The 17207-nt window shown below is 33.9% G+C and overlaps 5 protein-coding genes across 5 annotated transcripts; 2 read left to right on the forward strand and 3 right to left on the reverse strand.

The window, feature by feature from the left end:
• Positions 240 to 1821, reverse strand: LOC104707234 (glucose-induced degradation protein 8 homolog). The gene is given in 8 exon segments (XM_010423540.2): positions 240 to 462; positions 549 to 708; positions 868 to 987; positions 1078 to 1148; positions 1151 to 1183; positions 1312 to 1471; positions 1567 to 1621; positions 1748 to 1821. Coding segments are annotated over 7 exon segments (663 nt in total). The 5' UTR covers positions 1570 to 1621; positions 1748 to 1821; the 3' UTR covers positions 240 to 346.
• Positions 5324 to 6416, forward strand: LOC104707235 (nucleoside diphosphate kinase 1). The gene is made up of 3 exons (XM_010423541.2): positions 5324 to 5436; positions 5564 to 5612; positions 5962 to 6416. Exons 1-3 carry the CDS (start codon positions 5386 to 5388, stop codon positions 6309 to 6311), a joined length of 450 nt encoding a protein of 149 aa, XP_010421843.1. The 5' UTR covers positions 5324 to 5385; the 3' UTR covers positions 6312 to 6416.
• LOC104707236 (ran-binding protein 10) lies at positions 6810 to 10182 on the reverse strand. Its single transcript, XM_010423542.2, has 10 exons — positions 9759 to 10182; positions 8929 to 9075; positions 8743 to 8829; positions 8594 to 8639; positions 8166 to 8242; positions 7891 to 8053; positions 7739 to 7807; positions 7610 to 7669; positions 7424 to 7510; positions 6810 to 7319 (listed from the first exon to the last, which is right to left on the reverse strand). Exons 1-10 carry the CDS (start codon positions 10091 to 10093, stop codon positions 7029 to 7031), a joined length of 1362 nt encoding a protein of 453 aa, XP_010421844.1. The 5' UTR covers positions 10094 to 10182; the 3' UTR covers positions 6810 to 7028.
• On the reverse strand, positions 11915 to 12905 carry LOC104707237 (NAD(P)H-quinone oxidoreductase subunit T, chloroplastic). Its single transcript, XM_010423544.2, has 2 exons — positions 12493 to 12905; positions 11915 to 12405 (listed from the first exon to the last, which is right to left on the reverse strand). Exons 1-2 carry the CDS (start codon positions 12816 to 12818, stop codon positions 11982 to 11984), a joined length of 750 nt encoding a protein of 249 aa, XP_010421846.1. The 5' UTR covers positions 12819 to 12905; the 3' UTR covers positions 11915 to 11981.
• LOC104707238 (transcription repressor MYB6) lies at positions 14140 to 15329 on the forward strand. Its single transcript, XM_010423545.2, has 2 exons — positions 14140 to 14488; positions 14796 to 15329. Exons 1-2 carry the CDS (start codon positions 14226 to 14228, stop codon positions 15238 to 15240), a joined length of 708 nt encoding a protein of 235 aa, XP_010421847.1. The 5' UTR covers positions 14140 to 14225; the 3' UTR covers positions 15241 to 15329.

Here is a 17207-nt window from a genome sequence, read left to right on the forward strand (position 1 = left end):
CTGGAGATGGTTGCTTTTGCTGGAAAATGTTGAAACTGAAGAGAAACAATAGACGTACACAAATTTCGATTAGTGATAAACGAGGGAAAGAGTCAATCCAATCAAAAAGTATTGTCAGCAACGATCCAAACAAAACAAAACTTTTTAAAAGAAGAAAAACCTAACAAACATGCCTTACAACTCTGGTTCCATTCTAGAATATGAGTTTTTTTTTCTAGTTTTTTTTTTTTTTTTTTTTTTTTGTCAACAGACGCAGATCAATTATACTATATATGTTCCCTTCCCTTTTGTAGAGCCAGCCAGCCTTTACTCTCATTCTCACTCTCTGGTAGAGGAGAAGGATCATTCATTCTGTGAACTGGGCAGTGGACAAATCCATGTGTGGATACACATAAACAGTCTTTTCATCCAGTTGTTTCTGAATCCACATCAGTTTCTTCAGTAAGCGATCAAGTTTGGGCCCTGCATATAAACATAACATCATCACACATTGGAAAACCGTTTTAAGCATCATGATAAGCTCATTATTTTTGTTTTAATTTTTTTACCTTTTACTGAAGTTTGGCTTGTATAAATGGCTGCATTTACTTGGCTGGCTACCTTGAACCAGTGTGAGTCGCTAAACAACTCATTACACGGACAGTTTGGATGTCTCTGGGTAGCGGCGAGAGTACCGAAACTTTGCTCCAATTCTCTTAGAAACATCTCCTGCAATGATTTCAAAAGGATTACCAAAACACTTACGGACTCAACGAGCAATATAAACTAAAACTATATAGGTGCTTCAATTCAAACATAGGGATGGTATAAAGGTGAGAATAGTAACAGAAGGACACAGAGAAGAGGAAGCAAGGGATGAAGACCTACGTTCTGTTCAGCAAGTGGTGCAAGCTTATCCTCAGCAAACGTAATGGCCTCCTCGGTCTTGTCTTGGCGGATTAGTTCTATCAACATTTGCTGGTGGAGATGAAAACTCGCCTTCAGTATCTGCAAACACATAGCTCTCATGTGTTAAAAAAAGACCAATTCTTCTCTTAAGGATCTCACTGAAGTGTTTTCTGCATAGCATTGTTGTACCTCAGGGTTTAAAGCATTCAATTTCTCAACAGCATCCTCGAGATCTCTGGATTCAATAGCCCTGACAAACCCAGTCGTTCATTCATACTCGCAAGATCTACTACTGCTGTTACATATATTACAAGATTAAACACACATCATCAACAACATCATCAACAACAACAACAACATCATCATCATCATCATCATCATCATCATCATCATCATCATCATCATCAAAAATCAAAAGGATACCTTGAGTTCTAGATTCCTCTTGAAATATCTCAGCTGCTTCTCCAAATCCTTCAGCAACAAGAAGATCCATCACGAGCATGCTAACGTCTTCTACCGAGAGTTGTATCTCCTCCAGATTCGATTCCCAAACTTCACGCGTAAGTACCACCTTCGATGTTTCCTGAAGGAGAACAAAAAAGTAACCAATTCGTCCAATTTTACATCATCGCTGATACCACAGGACACGATGAACAACACGATCCGTGAAGATATTACCATAGTATCTTCTTCGTTCTCTTCTCTTCCCCCAAATTTAGCAATTCCTAACAAACTACACAAGAAATTAGCTAGCTTTTAAGGTCGTCAGCCAAAGTTCGACTTCCGGATGCACAATTCACAATAAGGACGCAAAGGTAAAGCAAGATTCCAACTAATTTTCGTTTTCCCGAGAAAATACCTGTAGAATTTTCCGAGAAAATGTTGGAGACTGATGCTTTGGAGCGAACTTCTAATTTCTTTCTTTCTTTTGCCTTTTTGTAAACGAAACACAAAAAACTCAATCTTTCCCCCTTGTTTATAACCAGGTTTCGATCGAACCGCTAATAAACCGAGACAATTTTATTGGTTTTAGATAAAAACAGGTTTCGATTGAACCGCTAATATATAAACCGAAACAATTGAATTCGTTTAGATATTATTTCCCCCAGATATCAATTTCTATGTTTTTTTATAAATAAGGGAAATGTATGGGTTAGTTAGTAAATATCGTTTCTTTGTCACCAAATATAATCCAATCCGAGAATTTAGTTATCGTAGTCGTCGAACGAATCATAACATTATTCTCAGGACCATCTTCATTGTAGCATTCTTTAGGTGTAATCTGTTCAATATTTTATTTAAAAAATAATTATTATCAAACATGGAATTATTATCAATTTCTGAATAATTATATAACATGATTATTTAAAACAGTTTCGTGATGAAATACCCGTAAATCGAATCCATGGGTAACTACGATCATAGTATTTCTGTAAATATGGCAATCCAAGTTTAGACAAAACTATTATCTATTATAAATTATAAATCAATTTAAAAAGGAAATACAATCGTTATAAGCATTCTAATTATAAGAAATAATACCTGATATTATTTAGAATCAAATTCGTGTATCGTTTAATCTGCTCTATAATACCTACATCAAATAATAATAATTATTTTATTATTATTTTATTATTATATATGAAACCACCATACAAGCATGTAAATACAATTAATCTGTCGATCAACCAAAAAAGTAAAATATTATACCTTTTTTAAAAAGTGAACCAACAATATCCAAAGCTAGATGAGTTTCGAATCTTCCTTCCCAAGAAATAACTACACGAACAGGAAAACATATAACATTAGTCGATTAGGAAAGATCAGAAAATTTGCTTTCCAAGTAACAACTACACGATCAGGAAAATAAAAAGGTTCAGTCGGTGAATCATAAGAAACAGTAAAATCAGAATACAAATTGAAAATTGAGAATATGAACCTTACAAAGCATGATATTATACCTTTATTAGAAGATGAACCAACAACAACCAAAGCTTTAAGATTTGTGGATCTTGCTTTCCAAAAAACCACTATATTAACAGGAAAATAAAAAAGAACAGTCAATGAATCATTAAAAACAGCAAGATCGGAATATAAATATAAATTTGAGAACATGATAAAAGAATTATAAAAATTCAAGAGAAGAGNTTTTTTTTTTTTTTTTTTTTTTTTTTTTGTAATGGTGAAAGCATACGATATCATTGTATTTATAGATGTAAAAGACCTATCTTTTTAGGGTTTTTAGGTTTTTAGGGTTTTTAGGTTTTTAGGGTTTCCAGTTAGAAGATGTTTTGACATCGGGCTTTTTTCATGCAGGAACCCATAAATTTAAATTTACGTCGATCTTAAAACAATCTAATCTAAGCCCATTAATTACCCAATCTTCGTTTTATGCGTTTTATATTATGGTCATGTATTCTCAAAATAAACATCAAAGAGTATTTTTTCATAAAATTAGGGATTAATTTAGCAAATTCTAGTTTTGCAAATAACTTTTTATGCAATTAGATTATTTCTGTCGATTTTTTTGAATTATTTTAATGCGAGAAATAGGTAAAATTACGTTCAAGGGCAAAATATTTCAACGTCAGGGTCAATTTCATTAATGGTAAAATGGTAAAAGTTTGCTGAGATTGAATGTGGGACGTTTTCACTTCACATTTAATATAATAGATGTGTATCTTTGTGTTTGGAAAATTAGATTCTTTTTAGGATTTATGGAACTTTGTGTATTGGTCCTTCACATAAAAAAAGAACGACTAACACTTTACCAAAAACAGATTAGAAACATTTTGTAAAACTAAATTCTGTCTTTTTCCCAAATTAGATGTTTTTGCGTGTATAATGGATGTGGAAGATAGAAGAAGGCCTGCGAGTATCATTGATATTAATGAAGTTGGTCTCATGGTGTTGAATGGCAGGTAAAAGATATTTACTCTACCTTTATGACTGTTACAATTTAAAGTTGTCCCTGTTAAGATTTTTATTGATTTGATGAACATGTAGGTGTGAGACTGTGAAGTGTCGTCTCAAAGACAACTACGCTTCTCAATTCAGGACCATATGGCAATCAAGCGGGTGCCATCTCATATACAAATCCGAACCTGTGTTCTGTGTAATGCGGTTTATGAGGGTTGGTGAATATGAAGGTATGTAACATAAGTTTTTCTGATATAATCATCATAATGTAATCAATAAATTCACCTAAAATTCTAAATCTCCATAGGTGCACCATGCCTTGAAAACACCTTGGACTCTTCGAAGATCTTCATAAAACCAGAATTCGAAGGACTGGAGCATCACCAGGCTATGTAAGATGTAATTATGTATATGAAATCAAATTATATGATGTTAAAGTAAAATTCCTTAAAACACTTATATATTTACAGGACTGAATTTGCTGGACGTTATTACATAAACCATGTGATCAAGCAACAAGGTGAAAGCTCAGGAACTCAAGTGTAAAGAATGGGGCGTTGGCCGTTAATTTTTTCTTTAAGAATGTCTAAAAAATTTAGTATGTTTGTATTAACCGGAACTTGAAATCCAACTTTGTATTACTCTCATCTGTATTTTGTAGCTGAGATAATACATTATAATATATAATTTTGAACTATTGAAAATTGCTTACGCTTTTCAAAATTTGGAATCTACTTATTGAATTCCAGTATCTTTTTTCTACAGTTTAGTAGATATTTTAAAGACTCAATTAATATTTCACATTGAGAGTATTATTTATATTTGGTAAAAGAACATTTCTCTATATATGCAAATACAAAAATTTCTTGACAATCCAATCAAACATTTAAAACTTTTTCAATAGATAAAAACACTATATTTAAATATGTCAATTAATACATATTAAGTCATAAAATAAACATATTTGAGAGTGTTATTTATATACGTTAAAATAACATTTCTATATATATGCAAATACAAAAACTTCTTGACAATCTAATAAAACATTTAAAACTTTTTCAATAAATAAAACACTATATTTAAATATGTCAATTAATACATATTAAGTCATAAAAGCAATATATCATAAAATTTAAAAATAGTTGTTATTAAAATTTTAATACCGCGCTTTATAAGCGCGTATACTCCCTAGTTTATATTTTATTCTGATACTAAATATCATATATGCTATTAAAAATGGAGATCGATACTTTAAAGATATATATCCTTTTTATATATGATTATTGGCATCATACTTTAAATAAGTTTAGAAAATAAATATTTTACATAAATGATAAATCTTAAGAGTTGCCAATATATAAAATATCTTCAACACAAATTTGGATCAAACCTTTGTATAATTGTTTCGTAAAATTGGGCCTTAACTTATAATACATGTAGGCCCAATAACGTCAAAGATAGAACGAATATTCTATAGCCCTAGAATGTTCTTTCACCTCGGATTAGGGTTACAAATTGGTGTGAGACTCTATATATAACTCTCTTTTGCCTCCAACGAGCCACAAGTAAGCATCAACAATGGAGCAAACTTTCATCATGATCAAGCCTGACGGCGTCCAGAGAGGACTCGTAAGCTTCTCTTTCTCACTCAATACTAACTTGATGTAACTTTGGTTATGTTCTTTACTTCCTTGAATTGCTTCTTCTTGAAAAAATCGAGACTTAATAAAGTTGTGTGTTTTTTTTTTTCTTTCAGATCGGTGAAATCATCTCTAGGTTTGAGAAGAAGGGTTTCACTTTGAAAGGTAATGATTCTCGTACAAGATTTTAAGATTAGAGATTTCTTAGATCGAAGATTGAGGTCATAGTGTCACTTCCATAATCAGATAACAGAAATTGAGGATTATATAATTTGGAAGAGATGTCTCTACTCTAGACCTTGCTTGGCTTGACAAAGATTATGCATGTGTTGTCTGATAGATTTTAGATTTTAGTATCTGTGCCTAAGAATGTGTTATAGACATGTCTGTGGTTATGGTTGGTCTAGTTTCTGGACATTTTGTTATACTTGATTTGGAAGATAAAAGATCATACCTGTGTTGTGTAATAGATTTTGGGTTATGGTATGTGTCTTAAGATTTGTGTTGTGTGTAGGTCTGAAGATGATCAGTGTAGAGCGCTCTTTTGCTGAGAAGCACTACGCCGACTTGTCTTCAAAGCCTTTCTTCAATGGACTTGTTGACTACATTGTGTCCGGACCTGTTGTTGCCATGATCTGGGAAGGAAAGAATGTTGTCTTGACCGGACGTAAGATCATTGGAGCTACAAACCCCGCAGCTGCTGAGTCTGGAACTATCCGTGGGGACTATGCAATTGACATTGGAAGGAACGTGATCCATGGAAGTGACGCTGTCGAGAGTGCACAGAAGGAGATTGCATTGTGGTTCCCTGATGGACCTGTCAACTGGCAGAGCAGCGTTCACCCTTGGGTCTATGAATCATGAATGATCTGTTGCTTTTTTCAGTAGTGTGTTTTCTATGTTCCCGACATTTCTTGCTTTTGTGATGACTCCTATATTTTAAGTTGAATTTGATTCTCCTTCTCTACATTGCTTGCATAGTTACATATGAATGCAACTAATCCTCCTAATGGCAGGTTATTTACAAAATTATCTTGAACAGTTTACAAACTCTAAACTTCACCAAATCTTTCCCTTTTGTTTTGCTCATCTTAGGGTTTGATTACATAATTCGTTCTTATTAGTAATCTTATAATCTTGTTAGTGTCTGAGATGCTGTCAAAAATTGCCTTATTCCACTGAACACTTTAGAGGAAGTTGTGTTGTTCCCGTTCCCACCCGATGTTTGATATGCTATTTGTCAAAATTGATGGCTAACAAAACTTGCAGGGGACAAGGAATATGGTAAGAGAGAATCTGTGTTCCACATTAGAGTACTTTGTATGAATGTTTCTATTTGTCTATTGAATAAAAAAGCAAACCTTTATAAAATGATCTCGAGCTTAATTTAGATAAATAAATAAATTTTACAATTTTTAGTTCTTCAAGTCTTACATCGAAAAAATCCAACGGCTACAGGTTCAAACTTAACCCGATCTCAACCATCTACGTTGACCGCTTATTTTAGCCTGCCTACTTCATCTGACCGTAAGAAACAGTTCAGACTCGACCACCGTCAAGTACAAAGATGGACAGCTAAAGCTAACCAGTTTTTTTTGTCCTCTTCCGATTGCTGTTGTTCATAAGAAGCTGGTGAAGCGAGAACACTTCTCCTTGACCATCGTTAAGTGACCGCATTTCCAGACCGCCAGCCGTGAGTTGTCGGAGAAGTGTCTCCAGACGAGAATGCGACGACTGATCTTTGGTGTTTGGACTTGTAGATAAAATTGCCGCATTCACTGCGTCTGCCACTACTTCTCTTTGGGACTCTGCTAGGAAATATCCTACAGTCGATTCTTGAGGGCGTTCGTATACAAGCAGGGCAAAGCAGTCCTGAAATAGATATAACAAGTCACTCAATTATGACTTTGAAATCAGTAATATCGATAAAGTTTCCAATCCATCACAAAGGTTTAAGGTTGGAGAAGCATCAATACCTCTATAATGTCTTTGAATGCAGTTAAACCAATGAATTTTGCTAACTCCACTCTTCCATATTTCACAGCTTCTTCTAGTGCTCCAATCTTAAGTATCCCACATTTTTCCAGAGTATTTACTTAGAGAGACAGTCTAACCGCAGTGGATCTGATGTGTAATTCACATATAAGGAATGAAAAGCATACCCGTACTAATTCAATGAACTTTTGACAGTGAAGTAGGAAGCATACTTCTGATTTATCATTCTGCAGATGATACAGTTGGGGTAAGAGTTCATATTTCAATGTAACAGTATGACTTGTTCCTCAATCTACCTGTACAAGTTGGGGATAGCAATCCCGGAGTTTAGCAAGAGCAGCATCAATGTCACCCTTCCCTATAAGCTTTACCAACAGAAGCATGGATCAGTACAATACTAACGAATTTGGGACAAGAAGTAAAAAGGCGCAAAATAGATCAATAATACCTGTCTAAAAATTTTCCTTTCATGCAATGCATACGATGTATCTTGCACATCAATATTATCTTCTACACCTCCATTGATAGGACAAACTATGCTTTTAGTAGCCAAGTCAAAAGCATGAAGAGTATCTTCGTACCCGTAGTGAAGCAAGTAGTTCTTCACAAGCCTAATGACCAAAGATGAAGCTTTTAGCTATGCGGATAGATTATCACCAATCTGACAACACAAATGAAGAAAAAAACTGCACCTCAATTACTACAGAAAACGAGTGCACTCACCCATGACAAATGTTTGGAGGTATGGACATCATATCAAATTCTATTTGTTGCTTATTCCTCTCCGATGCTTCATATCCCTAACATAAAAGGGTAACAGCTGAGTCAAACGATTACGTAAACACATATCTAATCCATAACTCAAACACATAACTAAGGCAGAAAGGGAAGAACAAGTTCTTACCTATATAAATCTTAATCGTTTAGTCTAACAGGTCATGCTTGCTCAAAAGAGAATATCAAAGCATGCATGAAACCAGCAATTATGGACGAAATTTTTTACATGGAAAACATCTGCCACATTATATGTTTTTACCATCTGGAAAAGATGCATAATTTCTAATATTGAGTTTCACAATATCCCATGTCCAAATCACTCAAGCTAAGAACTAGCAACTCTAGTCGTATGTAAACAAATTTGAGAATCTTACCTTAAAATCAAAAGCAAACTTCTCTTGCCCAAATTTGACAGTAACCCTACCAAGATTCAGAACAGAAATGTAAAGCACATGCAAGAAACTGAGATAATTTACGCTAACATCAGTATTATTAAAAAAAAAAGATAAGAATAAGAGCATACTCCTCATTTTGGCTATGCACAGCTACAGTAGGAAATAGAGGACCCTTGATGTACTTGGAGACAGTCCCTACGAGAGTTCCATTTACCCTGGCATCACATCAACGACGATATGTCAAAATAGCAACATGAAATTAAATCGGAACTAGATATCTATTTTCAATTGATAGCAAAACATTTCTAACATACGTGAAAAAGAACTCCTGCGAATCATAGTTTATACCGCCACCGACTGTATCACCGGTTGTAAAAGTCGGACCAAAAGCTTCACCTTGTCTTTTTCCAAGATATATAAGTCCATCCTCACCATGATAGCCACAAGTGTTGACTTCCCATCTAGCCAACATTACAGAAGACATAGCCACACGTGCTAAGTTCAATTTGAATGAAAAACAACAAAAATATAGATGATACCTCTTCTTGCATAACCAGAACTCACGCGATCGAACCAAATATCAGATCTTTCGGAACCTACTTAACTTAAAATAGAACTAACACTACTGAACACTATCCAACCAAACTTCAAAGGTTCCTGAACCAAATCCAACTTCAAAAAAACTAACGCGATTTAAACATGATTGAACCAAACTTCCTAATCAAAGCATAACTTCCTCTCAGAAACAGGCCTGAACTGAACAAAAATTCAAATTACTTCATCAAAGAAGCTCGAGTCTACATGATAATCTAAACACAAATTGAAACCGAAAAATCAAAAGTACCAAGGCTGGCTCGCAATTCTGAATATATCCGATATAGTGATTCATATGAGCATAAAACAGAGCATATACATATGATTATGATTAAATTTCAGATCTTCCTGAACCTAATCAAATCAAAATAGAACTCACACAATTGAACCAAACTTCAGAACTGTCCTGAACCTACTAATCAAACCTAAACAGAACTCACTCAATTGAACCAAATTTGAGATTTTCCTTCATAACCTAATCAAATCTAAACAAAACTCACACAATTGAAACCAAAAATTTCAGATTGTCCTAAACCTAATCAAACCATACCCAGGCTGTCTCGCGATTCTGAAGCTATCGGTAGTGAAACCAATGGCGACACGTCCTTTAACACCAGCATCTTTGACAAAAATCTCGAAGTAGTAAGCGAGACGCTTACACGGAGCAGGCTTATTAGACTGAACAACGCCGACGTCGTGACCGTGTTGGGCGACGCCAGTGTATTTGAGAGAAAGCTTATCGGGAGAGATGATTACAAAATTGCTTAAACCGTTGATCGTGTTTAGCTCCGTCGGTGATTCTTCTTCTCCTTCTTCTTCATCTTCCATCGCGTAGTATGGTTTAGAAGAGTGACGGAATTTGTGAACGAAGTAAGAATTGTTCATTCAAATCGAATTGGAGGAAAACCCTAGAAAATTTCTGATTCGTAGGTTATAGAAACAACATTATTGTTGTACGAATTTTTTTTTGTTTTTTTCAAATATATGTTCTTTCGGTTTGGTTTTCCAAAAAAATTGATTTTAAACCGTGGTTTTCGAGTTAAAGTTACGAAAAACAATTATTATGGTTTTGGATTTTTGTCAACTATATTTATTACTTTTTTTTTTTTAATGTGATTTTAAAATAAAATTTTGTTTTTTCGTTTCAATTTGGGTTTAGATTGATTTTCCGGATGTTATAAGAAAATATAAATAAGAATAATCGTTTAAAGAATATATAAAATAGTCTCTACTCTCTAGTCTGTACAGAAGTATGTTTTATATCTTTAACTAATAAAAGCATGTTTATATGGTCAATCTAGTTTTATGTTCGACTTTGATTCAAATTGTTTGGTTTTCTTAAAATTCAGTTTATAAAGAATGGTATTTTAAACAAATGCTAAATTCTAATTATGGAAGAATTTTAGTTCAGTTTTGATTGTGATTCGAATTATTTATTTTAAACAAAAAAATCCCTTTATAAGTAATGAATGGTATTTTAACTAACACATAAATTATTTTATTTCAAACCAAAAGTATTTCGATTAATGTTTTCATTTATTGTTTTTTTTTTGTGTGTTTTTTTTTTTTGAAGTCAAACCCGGTTCTGTGCATGTGCTGGGTGTGCATATGCACAGGGTCCATTAATTTTTTGGATTTTTTAATTAACATTTAGGATCCAAATTTTGTTAAAAAAAAGTTTTACATGGGTAAAAGGTCCAAAATTTTTATTTTTGCTCTGGGTCTATATTACTATTGAGTCTGGCGGATTGAAGTAGGAACCACATTCCCCAGTCTCCTGTTTTGTAGGAATCCATGATTCCACCATATACACTTCCACGTTGAACTGTATCTCTTATTTAATAAAGGATCAATGACAAGAAAAACCAATAAGCACATAGTTTCTGTACACAAAAAAAAACTACTGTTTTTATCAAATTTTCATTTGGTATCAGCAGCAACACAAAATCATAGCATGGTTGCAAGTAACAAAGACAGACTTGATCTACTCGAAGTCAGCTTGAGAAACGTCCAAGAGGAGCTCGTGAAAATGCAAATAGAAGCCAATGAGAAATTTGCTCACATTGAAGCCTCCTTGAAAAAGCTAATCGAGACTATGACGACACAAGCCATGTTCACAACGTTGGAGTTTCCTAAATTCTCTAGAGGAGACCCAACAGCTTGGCTGAGTAAGGCCAATCATTTTTTTGAGTATCAAGATATACCTGAGGATCATTTTCGCGTGCAATATGCATCTTACCATCTCGAAGAAGAAGCATACCATTGGTGGCTGGCAATGGCCAAGACAATTAAAGAAGATAATACGGTCATCACTTGGAACGTATTAGTCCGATCGAAGATTTCCATGAAGCGTTATGCAAGATTAAACAAAAGGGCAGCCTTGAAGATTACTTACGGGAGTTCGAACGTCTTTTACGTAAAGTCGACGGTTGGACACAAAAAGCCTTGACGGGAACATTCATGGGAGGTCTTCACTCATCAATTTCTGATAGTATTCGAATGTTTCGCCCTCAATCCTTGACGGACGTGATCTCTCTGGCTAGAGTGAGAGACGAGCAACTACAGATGGCGAAGAAGAGATCGGCCAACAACCAGAATTATTAGGCCACACTCTATTTATTTCCAATCTCCTATTACTAGTTGAGACTTGAGATAGACTTTTGTTGTTAGTTCATTACCACTAGACCTTTGATCCATATTATCTAATGACTTGTAATTGTTCATCTAGATGTATAACTATATGAATTTTCCATGTATATACACATATCCTTACCTAGTAAGAAGGATCTTTGAAAACAATCACAAACACTATACAACAAACAGCGAATAATATGATGAAAATATCGAACGTGAGAGCAGTCATGGCTTGATCACTAAGGTCCATGTTCTTTCCACCTAACCGGTCAACCATATCAGGTATTGATTCATAGCTTCTAAACTCTTGCTCTTTCGGATCCTCAAGCTTCATCCTCATCTTCTCAGCTTGGCGACTCGCTACCTCTTGTGCCAATGTCCAGTCATAAAACCTCCGTGTCTCCACATCGCTCAAAACATTGTAGACTTCTCTTAGTTTCATGAACTTGTCTGAAGCGGTTTTTAGTGGTAATGAAGTTGTGTCTGGATGATACTCTTTGGATAATCTCCGGTACGCAGATTTTATCTCTTCTAGATCAGCATCTGTTGAGACACCTAAGAATCTGAAAAATGATAAAAATTACAAATTATGATCATGAAAAAAAGCAAAGGCATGTTGTAGTAATGAGTATCTTTTGGTTTTGCTCAACTGATAATGAGAATCAAAAGAGTCTTTGATTAGTTCTGCAAATTTTTCATCACTGAAGAGATTGGTTTTGTCCTCTTCAACGGATTTGGTCGAGTTGGATCCTCCTCCGATCCAGCCTTCATCCAGGCTTTCCCAGTGGATTCTTGTGTCTACTCCGGGAGATGGTTTTGGCGGTTTTGTCGGGCCTTGTGACGCGTAAATACGTATCACTCTTCTTGCTGTTATCCTTCTAAGTGCTCTAGTTTCGTCTCTGAACTGCGTGGCGTTATGGATTTTGGGTAGGAGAATACAGGCCGTTCGAGCATATGTCGAAGTTGCAGAAGCCATGGATTTGTGTTGAAGATGGTTTGGTCTTTCTTCTCTTTTTCCTTCATGTTTTTGGTTGCTGTTACACCTCAGAAACTTGTCTTACGGCCTCATGATATGTGTGGTCTGAATTTTTTTTATATCTTTATTGTCCTATCTAGTAGTATCCATAGGAATAACAAAAAAACTACATTGGCTCTGTTTGGTCAATATGTAAATTTTTTTACTGTACATTCAATTAACAATCCACTTCAAAGTTCAAAGTGGTAATTAACTGGTAAGGTACGTAAATTAATCATATAATCCATAATACTAAATTATCATAATCCGTGATTTTATTCATGATTACAAATTAGAGCAATTGTTTGGACTTTACTACTCCGAAGGCCCATCTCCAAACCCAACTTTGATAGCCATGTACAAAATGAATACTTAGGGGTTGTATACTTGTATGAGAACCACACCCCCTTTGTGCGCCATTCAACTCGATTTGATGCCATTCAAATGTTCAGCCATGTGTTTCTCGAGTCAAACACAGGTTTGTACGAGTCACCTTTGCTTCTCCACATGCCTGTATGGCTATATCTTCCTCATCCGAGATTGCTTTCGTCCACTGAATTTCTAGGCATTTCCCATGTCATTTAACCACTCAGCCCGATGTCTAGGAGGTTGGCGATTACTCTAACCTCAACCACAGAAGCGTGTGTTGGGATTTCCATTTCTAATACTCCTCACGGACCTGTTCCATTCACAAGCAGCTTTTATTTATTTTTCAAGTCATAAAAGTCATTTTCTTTTCCACAAACTTTTACAACTCTAAAAGCTCCCCTAAAATATTTCACCTACTCACAACCAACGTAACAAATTTTGCTAATCAAAAATAAAAGCCATAATAATCTACAACCAAATTTCTTGCAGTCAAGATTACAAAGTCCATAGCTACACTCTCAAACAATTAACTCCCAAAGTATATGTAAGTACTAAAAATATGTGTGTGTTAGTGTGTTATAGTTACTTTTGTATTGTTTGTATAAAAAGGAGAAACTTTAAAATAGAGAACAAAATATCAGATTTCAAATAATATTCAAGTGAAATTTACAATATTTTTCCTTTGTAGTTGTCTCAACTCCCAACTAAATTATAAGTAGAAAGAGAGGGAAGAGAACCAAAAAAAAACCAAAAAGCAAAATCCAAGAAGAAAAAGTATGGAAGAGACAAGAAAAAAAGAAAAGAAGAAGGTTGCTTACCTACCTAATCCCCACACAACACACTACACAGCAAAGCACAGCCTCACTTTATCTCACATAGTCACATGTATGTACCAAACTTGGTCAAAGTCACCTCCTTTTTTCTATATAACCCAAACTCTTGACATCTTTTGATCTCTCTTTCCCTCTCTTCTCTTAACAACATCTTCGTCCCTTCACCATGGGAAGATCTCCTTGTTGCGAAAAAGCTCACACAAACAAAGGAGCTTGGACTAAAGAAGAAGACCAACGTCTCATCGATCACATCCGTAATCATGGTGAAGGTTGTTGGCGTTCTCTTCCTAAATCCGCTGGATTGTTGCGTTGTGGTAAAAGTTGTAGATTGAGATGGATTAATTACCTTCGTCCTGATCTTAAACGTGGTAACTTTACTAATGAAGAAGATCAAATCATCATCAAACTCCATAGCTTACTCGGGAACAAGTACGAAACTTTTTCTCCTCTCTCTCCCTCTTCTTCTTTTTTTTTTATGGAAAACAGAGAGAACATAGAAAAAACAGAGTACTTCTCTTCTTCTTTTATCTTTCCCGGGGAAAATTTTTTTGAACTTTCCAGGAAATAGAAACTGGGTTTCCTTTTTTCTTCTCCTCATCTCTTCTGATTTTAACTTTCCCAGGAATTTTTTTTTGAACTTTCTAGGAAACAGAGAGAAAATAAAAACAGAGTCCTTCTTTCCTCTGTTTTTGTTCTTTAGTTTTACTAAGTTTGATTTTTTTTGTTTTCGTTTCAGATGGTCATTGATAGCTGGGAGATTACCAGGAAGAACAGATAACGAAATCAAGAATTATTGGAACACTCATATCAAAAGGAAGCTTCTTAGTCATGGGATTGATCCACAAACTCATCGGCCGATCAACGATACCAAAGCGGTGCCGTCTCAGATCGTTGTTGTTGGTCCGAATCAAAACGACGCCGTTGAGTACTCTCTCTCCAACTTAGCTGTTAAACAGGAAAATTCCTCCGGAGCTTCCACTAGTGGCACGACGACTGATGAGGATCTCCGGCAGAACGGGGAGTGTTATTACAGTGGTGATAATTCAGAACGTATAGAGCTGAATTTGGATTTAACTCTCGGGTTTGGATCGGGTTCGGGTCGGGTAGTTGGAGCCGGGTTATTGGCTGATTCAAAGCCGTGGCGGGATCAGTTGATGGCGGCGCGTTTGTCACTGTTGTAAGAATTTACCAAACCGGCACAAAAAAACCAAAAATTGGGTTTTTTTAGATTTTTTTTTTATTATATATTTTTATTTCTGTTGGTCGTTTTGGATAATTATAGAAATTATTTACTTCAGTTTCTTTGGTATTTTGTTTTGGTTTTGTTCATATATCTTTATCTTTTGAAGAAAAAATATTATGATATATATAACTGTTTTTTGGGAATTTTCAAAAATATCCTTTTTCTTATGTCACTTTTAAAAATATTATTTTATGTTGGTTATTTTCAAAAATACCTCTTTTCTATGAATAAAATCACTAAATTTTAAATCCTAAACTCCAAATACTAAATCTTTACCCCTCAAAACTATATTCTAAATGTAAAATGAGAACCCAAACCTAAAAAAAAAATTCTAAAAATTAATTTAACATTTTGAAATTATGTAAAAGATCATAAAAATAAAAATGTTAAAAAAAAAAGATATTTTTGAAAAGGAATATCCTAAAAATGGTATTTTTAACAAATTCTCTTGTTTTTTCAACAAAATACATGAGTATTCCACCACAAGGAGTGAAAATGAACTAATTTGATTTTCAAATAATATAATATAATATGCGCAATTTTAAAAATACCATTAAATAGGTTTTTGTTTCAAAAGTACTAATATTAGTATTTTTCTACAAATATAATTTAAATATATATTTTTAAAATTACCATAAAATTCATAAACTCTAAAAACGTAAATAATAAATACTAAATCCTAGAAACTAAACCCTAAATCCAAAATACTAAACAAGAATCAAAAATTTAAAATCATAACTCTTAAAAATTAATTTGAAGGTTTGTGGTATTTTTGGAGTAAAAAAGTTTGTAATAGTATTTTTGAAAAGAAAACTTAGTGTGATCATATTAATGGAAAAAAATTAGTTGAGTGGTATTTTTGAAAATATTTTTCTATAAGATATAAATATAATCCAAGCAGGAGTGAAACGTGAACATGGTTTTGGTCTTTTTGGAATCTTATGGATCAACCGTTATCCATTTTTACATGTAGATAGGTTATAAATATGATATTGTATTTTTTTATGCAAAGGTTTCTAGAAACTTGAATTAGGTTAATGGGGAAATTTGACCCAAAAAAAAAAAAGAAAAAAAAAAGGTTAATGGGGACCATATAGTAGCAACTAGCAATAGCAACTAGCAAGTTACGATAAATATCTCGTTCACTATGTTAAATATTTATTTCATAACTTTTTGGTGTGGTTTATTCAGCATATTCCATAATCCATGATAATTGTAATTTTAATAAAAGAAACTAATCATTTTCAAGTTTTTTTTTTATAACATTACTCTTTTGCTTTCACTTATGGACAATTTGCTTATTAAGTAATTCGATGTCAACTAAATTAATTATATAAGTAAACGTATGGAGTAAAGGACGCAAACATGAAAAAGAATGTAACAGAAGCAGCTGACTGAAAGAGATATATAAAGTAATATATAAAGGGGAATGAGATAAGGGAGGAGACATGTGACATGTTTTAGGCAGGTAGGTGGCGGAATCTATCATTATAACCATACTGTGTACCAAAAATAATTGACTTTACCTAATTTATAATACGAATATGATAGATATTTTTATTTATTCATCATACATTCATATTCATACTATCACATTATCTGAAACAAATATAGACATATCCGTGTCTTGATAAAAACATTTATGAATATGGTCTTAAAGGCAAATCAAAGATATTATTTGATAAAAAAATAAAAAATAAAAGAAGAAGACAAGAATTGGTTTGGGAGACAGATGCTATCACATATCTATAAAAGTGAGAAAAGTATAAATGAAAAACAAAAGAGAGAATCATGTGCGTAAGAAGAGGAAGAAGTAAGGTATGGGAATGTGAGATTTAGGTGAGATCCAGCCAAACATGACTCCCTCCTTTTCTGGAAATTAAAAAAGAAGTTGTCACTCTCATT

Source organism: Camelina sativa, chromosome 8 (genome assembly GCF_000633955.1).
Source record: "Camelina sativa cultivar DH55 chromosome 8, Cs, whole genome shotgun sequence".
In the NCBI taxonomy this organism is placed as follows: Eukaryota; Viridiplantae; Streptophyta; class Magnoliopsida; order Brassicales; family Brassicaceae; genus Camelina; species Camelina sativa.